The sequence below is a fragment of the Octopus sinensis genome, linkage group LG2, assembly GCF_006345805.1.
Source record: "Octopus sinensis linkage group LG2, ASM634580v1, whole genome shotgun sequence".
NCBI classification, from domain to species: domain Eukaryota; kingdom Metazoa; phylum Mollusca; class Cephalopoda; order Octopoda; family Octopodidae; genus Octopus; species Octopus sinensis.
In genome coordinates, this window is record NC_042998.1 from 3,559,191 (window position 1) to 3,578,282 (window position 19,092).

The 19,092-nt window shown below is 40.5% G+C and overlaps 1 protein-coding gene across 3 annotated transcripts in view; it reads left to right on the forward strand.

The window, feature by feature from the left end:
- The first annotated feature begins 341 nt into the window (after positions 1-341).
- LOC115232408 (A disintegrin and metalloproteinase with thrombospondin motifs 7) overlaps positions 342-19,092 on the forward strand; it is a 313,827-nt gene continuing 295,076 nt past the window's right edge. The window contains exon 1 of one of the 3 annotated variants that reach the window (XM_036511342.1): positions 342-1,243. In XM_036511342.1, the coding sequence (XP_036367235.1) occupies positions 1,141-1,243 (103 nt within the window). In that variant the 5' untranslated portion in view covers positions 342-1,140. The remainder of the gene's footprint in view (positions 1,244-19,092) is intronic. The other 2 variants (XM_029802264.2, XM_029802265.2) reach the window with 2 other exon arrangements.

A 19,092-nucleotide genomic window follows, 5' to 3' on the forward strand; every position in this document is an offset into this window, starting at 1 on the left:
CTTTCCTCTACTGGTATAAAACTTCTTCATCGAGCGTCACACGTAACCGGCTTTGTCAGCTTCACTAATGTCACTAACATTGTCATCATCGTGGTCGTCGCCATCATCATCGTCAACACCATAGTCGCCGTCGTCGTCATCATCATCCTCATCATCGCCGCCATCACCGACACCATTCTCGCTATTATTACATTACAAAACACCACATTATCATCACCGTTATCATCACCGTTATCATCACCGTTATCATCACCGTTATCATCACCGTTATCATCACCGTTATCATCACCGTTATCATCACCGTTATCATCACCGTTATCATCACCGTTATCATCACCGTTATCAACAGCAGCAGCAGCGGCAGTTGTAGCAGTAGTAGCAGCAGCAGCAGCAGCATCAACCTCGTCATCGTAATCATCACCCGCCGTCCCCTTCAATTTACAAGTTTTTTTTATATTTGTTGTTGTTTTTACTACTACTATCACTACTACAACTACTACTTCAACCGCCACCAAGTTCCACTATTGTTATTGCTGCTGCTACTGATGTTATTCGTGTGATTGTTGTTGCTGTTGTTGTTCCAGTAGTAGTAGTAGTAGTAGTAGCAGTAGTAGTTAGTGGTAAGTTAGTTGTTAGACGACGGGCTACTACTACCACCATCACTTCCACGACGAAGACGCTGTTATTTATTTATATATATATATATATATTTGTATATACATATATATGCATAGATATATATAGTATATACATACATATATATATATATTCTCTTCACAACATCTATAGATGCTGTTACTGTTATCATTCGTCCCGTCGTTATCATTCTAATGTCTTTTTCTTTTTTGTTAAAAACCCCTAAAACAAAAAATCAACGATGTGATAATATATATATATACCTATATCTATATATTTAATTTTTTTTTCGTATCAACCTGTCCACGTTCGTCTTTATAGTTTAAATATCTCCCAATGAATGTTGTATCATTATCATCTTCGTTATGTTATAACTACTTTATTATTATTATTACATGTAAGCATTCCAACTCTTCCAAACATAGCTAAAACTAACTCGAAACTTGCCTGCTTCCTTCTCTCTTTCTCTCCATCTCTTGTTATTATTATAAACAAACAAACGACATGTCGCTAACTTTGCGGCAACGGCTTTTACATATTCTTCTTGTAATAACTTCGGTGCACTCAGCTGTCTTACGTGATTACAATTTGCCGGATACACGACAAGGTAAGTCCCATGTTTCCTTGCATTATTTATCAATTGCTTTATTTACTTATTCATTTAGCATGTGATACGGTTATAAATATTTTTGGTAAAATCGTTAGCGTCTCGGATAAAATATCGTTTTGCATTTGTTCCGGCGCTTTACGTTTGTTGTGTGTTCAAATCCCACCGAAGACTAGTTTGCCTTTCATCCCACCGGGGTCGATGAAATAAAGTGCCGGTCAAGAAGTGCGGTTGAGGGTATCGATTAACCACCACTTGCTTCGCCCCTTAAAATTTCTGGCTTTTTGCCTTAATCAGAAACAATTAAGTAGAACCGTCAGAGCGCTGAGAAAATTAATTTGCGGTATTTGTTTCGGCTCTTTACGTTCTGGGTTCCAATACTACCGAAGTCAACCTTGCCTTTCGTTGTTTTTTCGAGGGCAATAAATTAAAGAACCAATCAAGAACAGGAGTCGTTGTTAATCTTCTATTCTTCTCCCCTCAAAACTGCTGGCTTTGTGCTTAAATTAGAATTTATTTTTTTATATATTGATTTTGTTATTAATCTAACTTCTGATTCTAGTATTAATCTTATTCTCGGAACCATTAGCGTTCGGCCTTGCAGTTTTGGTACCTGTTCTTTAGTGTTAACTTTGCCTTTTTCAGTCCTTTCGGGGTCGATAAAATAAAGTACCAATCAACAACAGGGGTCGATACAATCGATTGTTCCCCTCCTTTCCCAAACTTCTGATTTTGTGCCTATGTTAGAATCTTTTTAGGGTGGTGGGTTAGCAGAATCATTAATGCCAGACAAAATGTTTAGGGTTATTTCTTCCGGCTCTTTACTTTCTGTTTATATACCACAGTGACCAACTTTGCCTTTCATCCTTCCGGGGTCGATAACAGATACCCGTCAAGTTTTAGGGTGGATAGTATGTGTTAAGTATCTTCCCTCAAAACTTGAACCTAAATTAGAACGGTTATTATTAAACTTATTGGGTTAAGGCGGCGACCTAGCAGAATCGTTTGCATGCCGGGCAAAATACTTTGCGGCATTTCGTCCGTCTTTACGTTCTGAGTTCAAATAAATAGCAGGCGAGCAATGGGGTCGATGTAATCGACTTGCTCCTTCCACCCCCAAATTTCAGGCCTTGTACCTATAGTGAAAAGGATTATTAAACGTATTGGCAGAATCGTTAGAATGTGATATTTGTTTATTCCGAGTCTTAACGTTCTGAGTTCAAATTCCGTCGAGGTTAACTTTGCCTTTTATCCTTTCGGGGTCATAAAATAAGTGCCATTTGAGCACTAGAGTCGATGTAATCGACTTATATCCCCTCCCGAAATTGCTGGTCTTGTGCAAAAATTTGAAATCAATATTGTTATCATTAATTGCTCCCGGAGGAATGAAAGGTTAAGTTAACCCCACTGATGTCAAATTTTCCTTTCAATCTTTTGGAGCAGATAAAATAAAGTACCAGTGAAATATAAAGTCGATAATATCGATTAAAACTGCTGGCCTTGTACATAAATTAGAAACAATATTATTATCATTAGTCTTATCTACTCGTAGAATCGGTTGAGCGCCGAAAGCTGCCCTGCAGTATTTAGTGACAGCCGTTTACTTTCTGAGTTGAAATGCCGCCAGGGTTTCCTTGCCTTTCAACTTTTCAGGGCCGATAAAATAAAATGTCATCAAGCACTAGAGTCGATATAATCAGCTAACTCCTCCACTCTTCAAAACTGTTGGCCTTGTGTCTTGGTAAGAAGCAATTTTTAAACTTGATACAAAAATAGTTTGGTCGACTGACAAAATATTTTGCGGCAGTTAGTTACAAAGCTTCACATTCTGAGTTCGAATTCAGCTTGGATCAACTTTTAGCCTTCAAACGTCGATAAATAAATGATCTGTGAAATATTGAAGTTAATATAATCAACTATGCTCCTTCCTCAAATTGTGGTGCTTTGAGACTTTGTCGGGGGTAATATAATGCAGAATTTTTAGTGCGACGAACATAATAATGTTTTGCCGAATTTAGTTGCTGCTCTTCATGTTCTGAGTTCAGAAACCACCGGCATCGACTTTTCTTACACTGTTTTTGAGAACTGGTACTTGTGGCTTTTTCCTCCTGATGTAAATTTTGCCTTTTATCCTTCCAGGGGCCGATAAGACAAAGAGCCAGTCAATTACTAGGGGCGATAGAATCGACTTCTCGCTTCTCCTAAAATTGCTGGCCTTGAAAATATTCGTTATTATTACCACCATTAAGGCGGTGGGTTGGCACAATTGATAACACGGCAGACAAAATGCTAAGCATCACTTCAACCGGTTCTTTACGCTCTGAGTTCAAATGCCGCCGAGGTCGACTTTACTTTTATCCTTTCGGGAATCGATGAAATAAGTGCCAGTTTACCAGGGGTTCGATGTAATTGACTTACACTCTTCCCCAAGATTCCAGGCCTTGTGCCTGTAATAGAAAGCATTATTATTATTATGAATACTTGCCTATATTTAGTTACGGTTCTTTGCGTGGTTAGCGTTGCCTTTCATCCTTCCGGGGTCGGTTTCTTCGAGCAAGGGATTATGGCCTAGAATCTCATATCCGAATTCTTAGGGCTGTTTGCACTTTAAGGGCAGAGGAGGGTATATGCCACAACAGTGACAGTATGTCTGTGAGGCGTTGTGACCTCCATGTATTTCAAAAACATAATCCTTTCACAATGCCTAAAATTTGGTGGGAGGGGGCCAGTCGATTACATCGACTCCAGTACGCAACTGGTACTTAATCTATCGACCCCGAAAGGATGAAAGGCAAAGTTGACCTCAGCGGAATTTAAATTCAGAATGTAAAGACAGACGAAATACCACTAAGCGTTTCGCTTGTCGTGCTAACGATTCTGCCAAAGATATAATGATAGAACAATGTCACTCAAAAGTTTTGTAATTAACGGAAAATGTATGTCTTTCATCGTTCCTCACTCTAACCGAGAACAGCATATGAAGGTAGATGTTAAAAAAAAAAAGATTGTTTCAATTCTTAACGTCCTATGTTGAAGTTCTGCTAATAAAGAATTTGGATTTCATACTTTTGGGACTGATAGATGATACTAGTCATGCCTTGAAAATGATTACATCTTTTTCTATAAATTCGTGGATCTACGCTTAGGTGAAATATCGATAATTTGATTATCTTGATTAGGGGTTGGCGAGCAGGGGTATATTTACTCTAAGTGGGGTAAAAATGAAATTCTTGGGGGTTGTGAAGACTCATTAAACATAAAATTAAATAAAAAAAAACGTGTTCCTTGTTACGACAGAAATTTTTGTTCTGGCAACACTACATCTGTCGTGTAAATAGATTCATATAAATAGATTGAATAAAACAGATCCAATAAACCTTTTGAATTCCAAAAATCTAGGATTTTCTTCCTTTCAAATCAAGGGGGTAACATCAGCGTAAATAAATATGTTTTGGGGCAATTGGTTAAAAAAGTTCCCCAACCCCTGATCTAGAGTCATAGAGCTCAAATCAGCTATGTTCAAGCAAGTATTTCAGCTCTTTTTTTTTTCTTTAAAAAAAATTAGTACAATTTTGAGGGAAAAATTGTCGTTATTTCTAGCAGGCTGAGCAACCACATAGAAGCATCCTCAGTAGCAACCACGTAAAGCTACTCACGGAACTGGTTAATCTTCGTTATGCACTTTACCTACCACCCTTTCCTTACAACTTTGATCTCTAATAGCTGCTGTTTATCTACAACCACATTACTCAATCTGTTGATCATTTTGTATGACACTAGGGTTGAGATTTTCAAATGCACCTAACTTCTATTTCTAGCAGTTCGGGTAATCACGATGATGTTCCTATCATTTATACTTAAGTAAAGTCCTTGTTAATCCTTGTTGCTGCTTTTACTGCTCTGGTATAACTATTGGTCTACTTTGATCGAGCAGGCAGTTCTATGTATGACACGTAGGTGCGATCTACACATCCATAGGTCATCAGGTCCCATTCCCACCGACAGTTAAAGCCCCACACACTGATAGTTGAAGTCCCATATACACTGACATGCTGTGATGGGGTTTAAAGTACCGAATGAAATGCGTTAGTCTGAACATTGTTCATCTATTAAATTCTACTTTTTTCAGTACTGAAACTTTTTTTATAGGCGGTTGAGTGGGTAAGGGTTCTACTTGCGTAAAACAGACGTTTCTTTTTTTTTTTTTTTTTTTGTTTTTTTCGTAATTCAGTCTATGTAGAAATACACTAAGCACACATCCAGGAACAAGACAGTTAATGACAAACGAAACATAATTGCAGCTATAAATCTTGTTGGCAAACATTGGCATAATTTGTATAAATGTGTGTGTGAGTGTGTTTATGGAACAATCGATTATATCGTTTCCAGGAATTCACTGGCAAATTTTTATCGTGTCGATCCTAAAAGGCAAAGTTTAACTGCGGCGGGATATGAACTCTGAACGTAAAGAGGAGATATCACTAAATACAAATACGGCTTTTTATTCGTCATTTTAACGATTCTGCCAATCAACGGGCCGCGCTTGTTTCAAATATGTAAATATGAACCAAAAAATGTCTGATCTGTAAAGATGATGTTGATGGACCAAAACATAACTCATAACCTCAATTAAAATAAATTCTGACATTAGCAAAGTCGTTGTCACGTCAAATAAAATGCCTTGCGATATTCGTTCTGATTCTCTACGCTCTGAGCTCAAATCGTACCAAGGTCAACTTTGTCTTTCATCCTTTCGGGGTCGATAAAGTAGTTACAATACAAACTAGGGTGATAGACAGCAGAGCTGTAAGAACATTGGACCAGATGCCTTGCAATACTTATTCCGACGCTTGAGTTCAAATCACACTATGGCTTACGTGGGTGTTATACCGTATCTTTCAGCATACAAGTCCACGTAGTATATAATGCAAATATGTTGTATAAACATTCATTGTCATTATTTCAATATTGTCAACATTGTCATTACCTGAAGAAGGCTGGAGGGTATATCAGCCGAAACGTTGTGTTAACAAACAAGATGAGGACAAATATCCGTCGAATGTAAATAATGTATTGTCATTATTTTTTCAAATTCTCCTGCTTTTCTCAAGGAATGTTTGCTCTTCCAAACTCGTCTTGGTGTATAAGTCAACCTACCTTTATTTTTTACCTGTAAATTTTGATCTGAAACATTTGACTTGTATGCCAGGAAATACGGTACTCAACCGGACATCTGGTTTAACACCACCTCTTGGTATTTTAGGACTCTAGCAGAATCTACTCAGTTGCAAATATCAAGGCCTGTTTTTTGGGGGGGATTTGATGATACATTCCTGCTTCCCCCTCTCTTTTCTCACCAATTATCGGGGCCCTATGATAGGTAATGGGCACTAACTTCCTCTTCTGACTATAGCATATTAACGAAAATATTATCTCCGACGTTTTGACATTCATTCATTCGATCTTGTTTACTTTCATGTTTCGTCTTAACTATTATTTTTCTGCATTTTCCTTCCCTCCTTTATTCTCTCTTTCTCTCTTATATATGTGTGTGCATAGGTGTATGTATGTGTGTGACATGTACACCCCATAGATACCCAGGCACGTACGCATACATTGAAACACACACATATACATACATATGTTTGTGTATGAGTGGTTGGGTGGGTGGGTGTGTATAACTGTGTTCATACATTTGGATTTGTATGTTTGATGATGGAGTCGCAATGGCCCAGTGGTTAGGACAGCGGTCGGAGAATCGCGGTTTCGATTCCTAGTCCGGGCGTTGTGTGTGTTTATTGAACGAAAACATCTAAAGCTCTACGAGGCTCCGGCAGGGGGGTGGCGACCCCTGTTGTACTCTTTCGCTGCAACTTTCTCTCACTCTTTCTTCCTGTTTCTTGAGTAATGCTGCGATGGACTGACATCCCGTCCAGCTGGGGGGGGGGGAACACATACGCCACAGAAACCGGGAAACGGGGCCCATGAGCCTGGCTAGGCTTGAAAAGGGCGCATATATATAAATATATATATATATATATATATATATATATATATGCTTGATGATGTACCTGTAAATGCAGGTCTGAGTGTGCAAGAATGCATTCATGTATGTGTGCGATACATACAAACAAACAAACTCTACTACATGCTTTGAGTACTTTTCTTTGTCGGCATGTGTGCTGCGCGCGCGTATTTGTGTGTGTGCATGCGCGCGCGTGTACATATACTCATGACATTCACTCGCGCTTTCTCTCCCTTTTTATCTCTCTGTGCAGATATATGTATGTTTGCTGAATTATTTATCCTACTGTAGATGATTGTTTCTATCCTTTCCCCCACGCTTTCCGCCCCTTAGCCTTCTTTTACCTTTTCAGTTTTTTTTTCTTTCTTACTACACTTATATTCAATATTGTGCTTATAAACCTACGCCCTTAAAAGTACAGGATTTTTTGGAAAACAGGTTGAAGTATGAAGTGTGAGATTTTGAGCGAGGGCGCTGTGACATTTATACCTTTCTCGAAAATGTCCACGCATTCGACTGATTGGAATGAAGTTGTTTACCGATAGAAACCAATACAACCTCTGTACCATAGCCATGCTGCCTTCTTTCTCTGCTTTTCCTCCCTCGGGTTGAATGAGCTTTGCATTCGGGTTCACTGATTTCGTGCTTCCACAACAGCTGTGGCTTCTGCTGTTCGGATCTTGCTGGTGATCGGATCAGGGAACACTGCCCTTCGGATCTCGCTGGTGATCGGATCAGGGAACACTGTCCTTCGGATCTTGCTGGTGATCGGATCAGGGAACACTGTCCTTCGGATCTTGCTGGTGATCGGATCAGGGAATACTGTCCTTCGGATCTCGCTGGTGATCGGATCAGGGAACACTGTCCTTCGGATCTTGCTGGTGATCGGTCGGGGAACAGTATCCTTCGGATCTCGCTGGTGATCGGATCGGGGAACACTGTCCTTCGGATCTTGCTGGTGATCGGATCAGGGAATACTGTCCTTCGGATCTCGCTGGTGATCGGATCAGGGAACACTGTCCTTCGGATCTTGCTGGTGATCGGATCGGGGAACACTATCCTTCGGATCTCGCTGGTGATCGGATCAAGGAACACTGTCCTTCGGATCTCGCTGGTGATCGGATCAGGGAACACTGTTCTTCGGATCCCGCTACCCCCATGTCCCACTAAACGGAGACATTTAGTATTCTGATCTTGTTCCACCCGTGCTTACCAATATCAATAGTCACTGCCCTTCGGATCTTGCTAGTTCTAAGCTCCTCTATAACAGTGTTTTCTGTTTTTTGGATACTGGACAACAAAAACGACGGCAACAATAACAACAACATCACGAAGGACATACTCCTTGGTTCTTTTATTTTGTTTTACGCAAAGTTTCGCAGCAGCCAAGTGCACCACTCTCAACACGCAAACACAAATGCATACACATACACATATACACATAGAGACACACACGTATTAATGTGCATATATATATGCACATACATACACACACAAGCACATTAGTGCATATATATAGACACTATACACGTATGTAGATATACCTATGAAGGTACGCGCAAACATACATGAATGCATGCTTGCACACTCGGATCTGCATTTACAGGTACCTCACCAAGCATAGAAGTACATATGTATGAACAGTTACACACACACACACACACACACACACATATGCGCGCACATATACACACGCACGCGTGCACACACAAATGCATGCGAGCACACACCACGCACGCGCTCACACACGCACGCACACACACACACACACACACACGCACACACGCGCACGCGCGCGCGCACACGCACACACACACACACACACACACTAGAGACTTCTGTGTTTTCCTTTGCTGTCTCGATTATTTACATAATGATAAAAGTAACACAATGAAAATGTTGACATCTTACACACACACGCACACACACGGGGACACACACACGCGCACACACACACGAAAGTGAAGGCGTGGTGCTTAGTGGTTAGGGTGTTGTCCTCACGTTCACAAGATCGGGGTTTCGATTCGCAGTGCGGTGCATTGTGTTTTGCATTCTTGAGCAAAACACTTCATTTCACATCATTCCAAGCCTTTCTGCAGTAACCGAATAACCTTGCCACAGATTTGCTTCATCTCATTCCGTGACAATATTGTGATTTTGGTCACTTATAGACCATGGGGACCGGGCAACCAGATGCACGGGTCCTAGGACTCGTGATCACGTGACTGACCAGGCTTTCAGATAGCTAGTCACAATGCGTTTTTGTATTGTTTTATGTATGTATGTGTGTGTGTGTGTGTGTGTGTGTATGTATGTATGTATGTATGTATGTATGTATGTATGTATGTATGTATGTATGTATGTATGTATGTATGTATGTATATGTTCTTTAGAATTTATCTAAGTTTGTTTTTTTCTTTTTAAAATTTCCGGGTTACTAACGAAGGCCCTTCTGTTTCATTAAAGACATGTTTTGGAGTTTTGTGGTCATCTGAACCGGTTGATATGCGTTTGTTACACGCTTGAATGCATATTTGTATTCATGGATAACTTGTATTTGTGTGGTAGATAAGTGTTTGTATGTCATTCTTATGTATGTGTGTTCACGCATTTCATTTATATATGTGGATGTGTGCATATGCCTGGCTGAGGAAATATATGTACGTGTGTGTGTGTGTGTGTGTGTTTGTGTCATTTCATGTTTTAAAAGGCAGGAATTGTGTAATTTGAGGGAGAATAGGCAGTTATGTAGTAGGTTGAGCGGAAGCAAAAAGGTCCCTGCAGTTGCGGGGCAAAGAGATGACAGTGTACAGGTTGTGTGTTCACGTTGTTGTTGTTGTTGTTTGCACAAACTGGGATTAGATCTTTGAGAGCAAATGAATGAGCGAGAGAGAGAGAGAAAGAAAGAGGGAGAGAGAGAGAGGAGGAGGAGGAGGATAATGTAACAACATTACTTTCGCTGATTTCGTCGAATCCCTTGGACGAATATTTTGATTGGTTGATTGAATGTAATTCATTGATAGATGGATGGGTGTATCATTAGATGGATGTAGGTGAATGTATGAAAGCGGTTAAAGATAGGAGATAGGTGGTCGTTAAGCAGATCCGTCGGTGCGTAAATAATGTTGTATGATATTATCCACGATGAATGTGTCGCTCTCTCTATCTCTCTAGTTATTCCTCATACATTCAGTTCTGCATATACACGGTACATAAATGCATTATATATATACGTACACGTACATAACTGTACACATATTCATTTATACATACGCGCAAATGCTCACATGCATTCCAGCACAGCTTCGTAGACACATACACATGTTCACACAGTTGCATATCAGGTAAAGCACACGCATATGCCTGGTTGAGGAAATGTATGCATGTATGTATGCATACAAATATATACATATACACATGTTAGCTAATGCTAAGTTTACACACACACACACACACACCACACACACACAGATTCTTCTGTACATATTTCATGCTTACTTCTTCGAACACCCACTTGCGCGCATTGATACACTGGCACACACACACACACACACCACACACACACACACACACACACACACTCTATCTCTCCATCTATCTATCTATCTCTCCATCTATCTATCTATCTCTCCATCTATCTATCTATCTCTCCATCTATCTATCTATCTCTCCATCTATCTATCTATCTATCTTTTCCCGGCCCTTTTGATCTGAATTTTGCTTTTTTTTTCTCTTGTTTCACCCTTTTTCATTTTCGAAAAGCTCTACATTTGTATTTGTCCCCTCTGTGTTCAGCCCCGTGTGGCCAATAAAGAAAGTTATCTCTCTCTCTCCCTCTCTTTCTCCTACCTGGTCTAATTTATCTCCAATATATATCGATAACATACCTTCTGTACCTTCTATCAACCACTCAAAATTTTCTCAACCTCCTCCTAAATAATCTTCCTCGGGACTTCGGGGTCACTAACATCCCCATTGGGCACACAACCAGCCACCACGCTTTACCTCATACCTGGCCGCTTTTTTTGTAACTCTGCTTTCACTATTTCCTCTTTACACACACACACACACTGTCTCTCTCTCTCTCTCTCTCTCCTCTCTCTCTCTCTCTTTATCACTCTTTCTTTTTTTCTCTCTCTCTTCCCCCACGCACACACTCTGTTTCTCTCGCTCTATCAGTCTTTCTTTCTTTCTCTCTCTCTCAGACTCACAAACACACATATATATATATATATATATATATCTGTGTGTGTGTGTGTGTGTGTGTGTTGCTCTCCTTCCGTCTGCATAACGCTATCTCCCACTAACTCTCCTTCGTGTTTCTGTAACCCAATCCTTCAACATCACCGTTTCTTCATCACTCAGCTTGCTCACTCACTCACTCACTCAACAGTCAGTCACTCTCGCGCATAGGCCACCACCGCAGTTTTCCTCTCTTCGTTCTTAATGCGCGCTCTCACCTTCGCTACCCGGGCCTCACTGGTAGCTAGAGTTTCCTCTCCCTCGCCAGTCTACCCCAACTCCTCTCCCTCTAAACATACTACTACTACTACTACTACGGCTGCTGCTACTGCTGACGATGACGATGATGATGCTTCGGCACCCCCGTATCCTGCCCTCCTATCGCTTTCTCCAGCAGGCCAACAGCAAACTCAGCAACTTACTACATTACACACTTATATAATAATTGTTTATGTCTGTCTCTCTCTGTACTCTTCATTGTCTGTCTCATTGCCCGTCTGTGTATGTGTATCTCTCTCTCTTACTCCTTCTTTTTGTCTCAGCGATTCTTCGTTGATGTTCGATGTTTGGGGACGTTGGGAAGGGTCCCGGATAGTTGCGTCTCTAGTAAGAGAGTACTGACAATGAAGATTTCAGTACAAGATACAAGATAGTGTCAAAAGGAAGGAATTATTGGTGGGTGGGTGGGTGGATGGCTGGGTATGTTGTTGGAAATATGGTAGCTGTTTCTTCTGTGTGTTTGACGGTGCTGTCTGTAACAATTGCTTGATGTCTTTGATGGAACTGTCTGAAGAAATTGTGTGCATAAATGTCAGTCTATACCATGTTAGGCGCAGGAGTGGCTGTGTGGTAAGTAGCTTGCTTACCAACCACATGGTTCTGGGTTCAGTCCTACTGCGTGGCATACAGTATGATTTCTGGGAAGCTTAACTGTTATTTCAGAAGATTGGGTGACCACATGCTAATTTTTTTAAAACTCCGAGGTCAACTGTAAATGGGCAGACATATAGTCAAAAGCATTCCAAAGCTGAACCTCTTGTCCTTCATTCAAACATTACGTATTTAGCGTGAAACTCCACCCTAACCTGCAATAGGGTACCTCAATAATCCTACTGCATAGTTTCATCCCAATGCTACCTTTCACTGCCACTACTTCCTTCAAATCACTGAAACTGAATATAGTTATAGTTGAAAAGCCTTAGATCATTGGCCTGCTTTGTCAGGGTTGACCTGGGGTTAAACAACAACACTGAACCCTCTTATCTATCGGTGTATATATATACACACATATACCATCTTATCTCACTTTTTACTCAGCCAGATTGATACTTTTTATATCTCTGATATCAATCTCCTTGTTAGATTGATTCCGACATTGTCTCCTGATACGGACCCAGTTAGAAAAATCTTCAAGTTCACTGGTACATACATACAAACACATACAAACATACATTCATAATATATACATACAAATATACATGCATACATACAAGCATACATTTGGTAATGTTTCGGTTGCAATTTGGAAAATGTTCAAGCAACTAAAGTTTCCGACTAACTTTCACCTTACATATCCAGTATGGAAGCGGTGTCGTAAAATGCCCAAAACTTTCTAAAGTGCGACAGACAACACTTATCATCGTTGTTACCCAAATTCTAGCCCTGGCATATGGCGTAGGAGTTAAGAACGCGGGCTACTGACCCCAAGATTCCGAATTCGATTCCAGGCAATGACCTGAATAATAATAATAATAATAATATAATAATAATAATAATAATAATAATGATGATGATGATTACAACAACATCGAAAAATACATTAGGAATGAGAATCCAGGTTCGAAACAAGATGAGGACAAATATATATATATATATATATAATCTTGAGATAGATAGACAGATAGATATATCAGACGAATTCTTGTAGACGAACAGGTGCAAGCACGGTAATACATTGACATCAGCAGCTCGGGAGGGATGGCAAAGTTCTTGGGCGCCGTTCCTCCTCCTTCTCCTCTGAATGAAAAATACAAAAGAAAACATATAATTCGTACGCACGTGCACTAGAACGCATGTGTGTGTATTTGTGTGTATGTGTGTGCATTGATTAAAAAAATACTGTTCAGAGCCCTGAGTGTGTAGGTGGATAGCTTACATAACAGCACATCTACATAGACATGCAAACACACAGGCACACACACACACACACACATATATATATATACGTGTGTGTATGTATGCGTGTGTGTGTGTGTGTTTACGCATACATATGCCTACCTTTACACACAACTACATCCACATGTCCATAAACGCATGCATACAGATACGTCAACAGCTAACAATACATTCATCTCTCCCCTTAACTGAAAGAATAACGAACACGCGCTTCTCTCGCCTCCTCTCACTGTCTCCATTCTCCTTATCTCTTTCCTTTTTTCTTTCTTCCTCTGTTTGTCCCTATAATTGCCACTTTATTTGCCTCCCTTTTTTGTCTGTTGTCTTTCGGTGTCGTCTTAAGGCACGGTCATACCGAGCTGTTGCTCAGACGACTCCCAGGTCAAGGAACTCAATTCTGTTCAGTGAGTGTCATGTCTTGTTATCAGTAAATAAATTGTGAAAGCGTGTGGCTTAGTGGTTAGGGAATTCTGCTCACGGTCGAGAGTTCAATTCTCGGTGACGCGTTGTGTCCTTGAGCAAGACACTTCATTTCACGTTGCTCCAGTCCACTCAGCTGGCAAAAATGCGTAGTATCTGTATTCCGAAGAGCCAGCCTTGTCACACTCTGTGTCACGGTGAATCTCGCTGAGAACCACGTTAAGGGTGCACGTGCCTGTGGAGTGTTCAGAAACTTGCGCGTTATTTCACGAGGAAGCTGTTCCGTTGATCGTATCAGCTGGGACCCAGGGCGGCGAGTTGGCAGAACCGTTGGTACGCCGGGCGAAATGCTTAGCGGTATTTCGTCTGCCGTTACGTTCTGAGTACAAATTCCGCCGAGGTCGACTTTGCCTTTCATTCTTTCGGGGGCGATAAATTAAGCACCAGTTACGCACTGGGGTCGATGTTATCGACTTAATCCGTTTGTCTGTCCTTGTTTGTCCACTCTGTGTGTAGCCCCTTGTAGGCAGTAAAGAAATAGGTATTTCGTTTGCCGCTACGTTCTGAGTTCAAATTCCACTGAGGTCGACTTTGCCTTTCATCCTTTCGGGGTCAATTAAATAAGTACCAGTTACGCACTGAGGTTGATGTAATCAACTGGCCCCACCTCCCCCAAAATTTCGGGTCATGTGCCTTGAATAAATAGTATCAGCTGCGACCTTCGTTGTCGTAACCGACGGAATGCTCCTTTTGGGCTCAGAGCATTGATTTACCTGCGGGAGGTGGCTATAATGCTACTGAGATGGCCTTGTTGCCTTTAACTTTCTGACTAAGTATCTGTAACTAGCGATATACTGGAGTGGCTGTGTGGTAAGTAGCTTGTTTACCAACCACATGGTTCCGGGTTCAGTCACACAACGTGGCACCTTGGGCAAGTGTCTTCTACTATAGCCTCGGGCCGACCAAAGCCTTGTGAGTGGATTTGGTAGACGGAAACTGAAAAGAAGTCCGTCCTATATATGTGTATATATATATGCGTGTGTGTGTTTGTGTTTGTCCCCCTAGCATTGCTTGACAACCGATGCTGGTGTGTTTATGTCCCCGTTACTTAGCGGTTCGGCAAAAGAGACCGATAGAATAAGTACTGGGCTTACAAAAAGAATAAGTCCCGGGGTCGACTTGCTGGATTAAAGGCGGTGCTCCAGCATGACCGCAGTCAAATGACTGAAACAAGTAAAAGAGTAAAGAGTATACTTGTCATCACCTATCTGTCTGTCTCTGCCTGCCTGAGTGTGTAGCTGCTCGTCTTTTTGTCTCTGTTTCTCTTTATGAGTCTTTTAAGACAGATACAAGGGCATAAACACAATTTGTGTGAGAGGAACAATCGATTAGGTAGCCTGACGCCAGTACGTGGCTAGTAATTAGCGTACGTACCCTGACATAATGAAAGGCAAACTTTGGCCCAGTTGCAGATTGAACTCAAAATCTCTCAAGGCGTTGCAGTTTAAGTCGGACATGCTATCGACTTTTTAGTGTTTCGTCTTACTGGGTTGCAGTCATGCTAGAGCGCCCGCTTGAAGATCTAAGTCGAACAAATCAACCGCAGTTTTATATTCAAAGCCATCGGTCTCTTTGTCGAACCACAAATTCATGGGAGACGTAAATAAAGCAAATAGTGTAGGGGGCAACACAAAGGCGAACAAACACACATTCACATACTTATGTGTATGTATACACCGTGGGCTTCCACACAGTTTCCATCTACCAAAGTCGCTCATAAAGTATAGGACGGCTCGGGTCTCTAGCAGAAGGCACTTGACTATGGTGCTGCGTGGTAGAACTGAACCCGAAACCACGTGGTTGCAATTTGAGTTTCTCAACCTCATAGTCAACATTCACACTGAATATTCTTTTGTTTTTCTCCATGTACTTTTACTGATAAAGTTTGCTGAGCCACATCTCATATAAATATTTCGGATGTGATCATTGCAAGTGAGTGCAAGTCAGCTGTACTTGAAATTATCATGTCAGTCAGATAAGAAAACGCGCGTTGAGGTATCTGTCACTAACGGCATTTTAATGGCTGCAAGTATCCAATCATCGCTCGTTTCGTTGTTTGTTATTTCGTCACAATCCGCCATATGCACCTTGCCTCGTTTCACGCAAGCTGTGATTCACCGTGTGACTTAAAAATTATATAATTTTTTTTGTTTCTGTCTTAATGTTTTTTTTTTTTATTAATAACCCCCTCCTTTTATAGTATAACACTGTATTAATGTTTATTTTTCATTGAGATAAACTATTATGCACTGTTTTTGTTTGGTGGGGTTTCAAGCTCTGGAAGGTGTATGTACGTTGTCACTCTGTAAATCTTTCCTGGAGCAAAAAGAATGGTGAAGCCTCTATGCGGATGTTCGACCTGAGAGCGATTGCTGCCGAATCTCCTTCAGATCGCACTCTCCTGTCTTAAAGAAAAAGAAACTCCCGCTGGGTCCTCATCTTTTACTTCTTTCAGTCATTGAACAGCGGCCATGCTGTTCCGCCTCGAAATGTTTACTCGAATATGTCGACACCATTACTTATTTTTTAAAAGTCTGGAACTTATTCTATCGTTTATTATTATTATTATTATATTATTATTATTATTATTGCCAAACTGCTAAGTTACGGGGAAATAAGCAGAATAAAACCAGTTGTCACAGTGGTGGCGGGAATGGGGACAAACACAACATGCACACACAAGTAGATAGATAAATAGATGACGAGATTACAGTCTCTTTCAACTAAATTTACTCACAAGTCCTGGGCTATACTAGAAGACACGCGCCGCGCGCTGAGACTGAATCCGAAACCGTGTGATTGCATAGCGAACATCCTTAACCACGGAGCCATGAATTTTTTTTTTCCCGATGTTCTTTTTTTTCATGGTTCTGTCGAAGAGAGAAAAGCTATGCTTTGTAACTATTATTGTCCTAGACAAGGAAACCAGCTGGCAAAATCGTTAGCACGCCAGACAAAATTCTTAGCGGTATTTCATGCTTTGCGTTCCTCACTTCAAATTCAGGTAGACTTTCATCCTTTCGCGATCGGTAAAATAAGTTGTTGTTGTGACCCCCTTCGGACATGAATGACTATGGGATTGCACCTAGAAAGTTACCCTCCGAGGCACAAGTCCAGGCAAGGTTTTTTTTTATGGAAGACCAGCAGTCGCCCACGCATACCAGCCTCCCCTTTCCACGCCAGTTAAATATTAGTCGATATGATCGGCAAGCCCCCTCCCCAATAATTCCAGGCCTTCTGCCTATAATAGAAATAGTTATTTTCCCAGATATATTATCACCGAAAGAAGATGGGATCATCATGGCTAAATCGCCTTTAGTTATAAGTGTGTTCACCCGTCGCTAGCCTAGAGTTAAGAGCAAAAACATTACCAACAACACTTCGTTTCAAGTTTTATGTTTGGAAGGTTTGTAGCGATGAATTCGACCAAGACAATAAACGTAAAAACAACAATCTTCTCAGATTCCCAACAGTGCATGTAGCTTGGTGCTTATGTCTAGTTTTCGTAACCTTAAGTGGATTAAAGATAAATCTTTCTCAAGATCAGACGCTGGTCTATCGCAGAGTAATTTCGACGGGTATTATTTTTCACGGGAGTAATTGAACTCAGGGATCTTTTCGGTTTGAACGGCAGTTTTTAACATAATTTCCACGTAGCTAAACACTTTTAAACTTCGTATACTGGTAGAATGTGTTTATAAAACATCTTTTCCTCTTTGCTTTATTGAAAAAATTCTATAGTTTGTAAGATATTTGTTGTTGTTTTTCTTCAATTTCTGCAATTTCAACCAATCAATGACCGTCTATTGAGGTACAAAAACATTCTGTACCGTATGAATATGTCTCTCGCTTAAGAAACGGATTGGGTTTATTTACATTTCTGAAGAAAAAAAGACACCCTTCTCCCTAACCCTAAATAACCCTAAAACAGATTGAAATGCAATAGATCGATACTAGGGTCATAATTATGGGTAACAGTTTCATATGACACCGCTAGAAAAAACTGCCGTTCAAACCGAAAAGATCCGAACTCAGCAGTGTGAGTTAACAAATCACCCCATTTATGAACAGTATTTTCACTGCACGGAGCAGCGCCTATTTACTGCTCGGTGGATAACCTTTGTGTCTTAAGAACTGTGTTTAGTGCAGGCATGGGCAACCTTTTTTCGAGAAGTGGGCTGTCTGGTGACGATACATTACTCGTCATCAGGCAGGTCATATTACCAAAAAAACAAAAGTTGAAAATCTTTTGGTAGCTGTGTAACTGAGGAAAGTTCCGTGGGCTGGAGGTTCCCCCGTTACAAGTGTAGTGGTTGAGCCAGCTCGAATTTAGAGGGAGGAAACAGTCGATTGCATAAACTCACAGCTTAACTCGAACTCGCAACAATCTCGGAAGAGTAAAAGGCAAAGTGGAATTGGCGGGATTTTAACGAAGAACATAAAGTGTTATAACTAAAAATCGTGCTAAGGCTTCCGCTAATCTACTTCCCTTCGCTCTATTGGGAAAAACTATGCTTTCTAAATTACATTGTTAAAAGAAAATAATTGAAATGCTTGTTGTCATATTTCTTTTTTATAAAACTTTAGTAAAAACAAAGCGACATTTTGTATGCAGTCTTTCTCTACATGTGGCTCTGTAATTACAACAGAAAAAAACGCTAAAGATACTACACACATTCAGCAAGAATACATCATTATTTAAAATAGTTAGATAGATAGAAAGATATATAGATAGATGGGGAGGTAAATACTGATCTTGCTAATTGGCTTGCTTGATGGCCAAAGAAATAGATGGAACATAAGTAAGTGTATGTTTTGTGTCTGTAAGCGAAAAGAAATATTAATACAAGTAAACAGGTAGGCGGATAGATAAATATTCATGAAGATAACGAGCCAGATATATAGTTCTGAGAGACAGATAGATAGA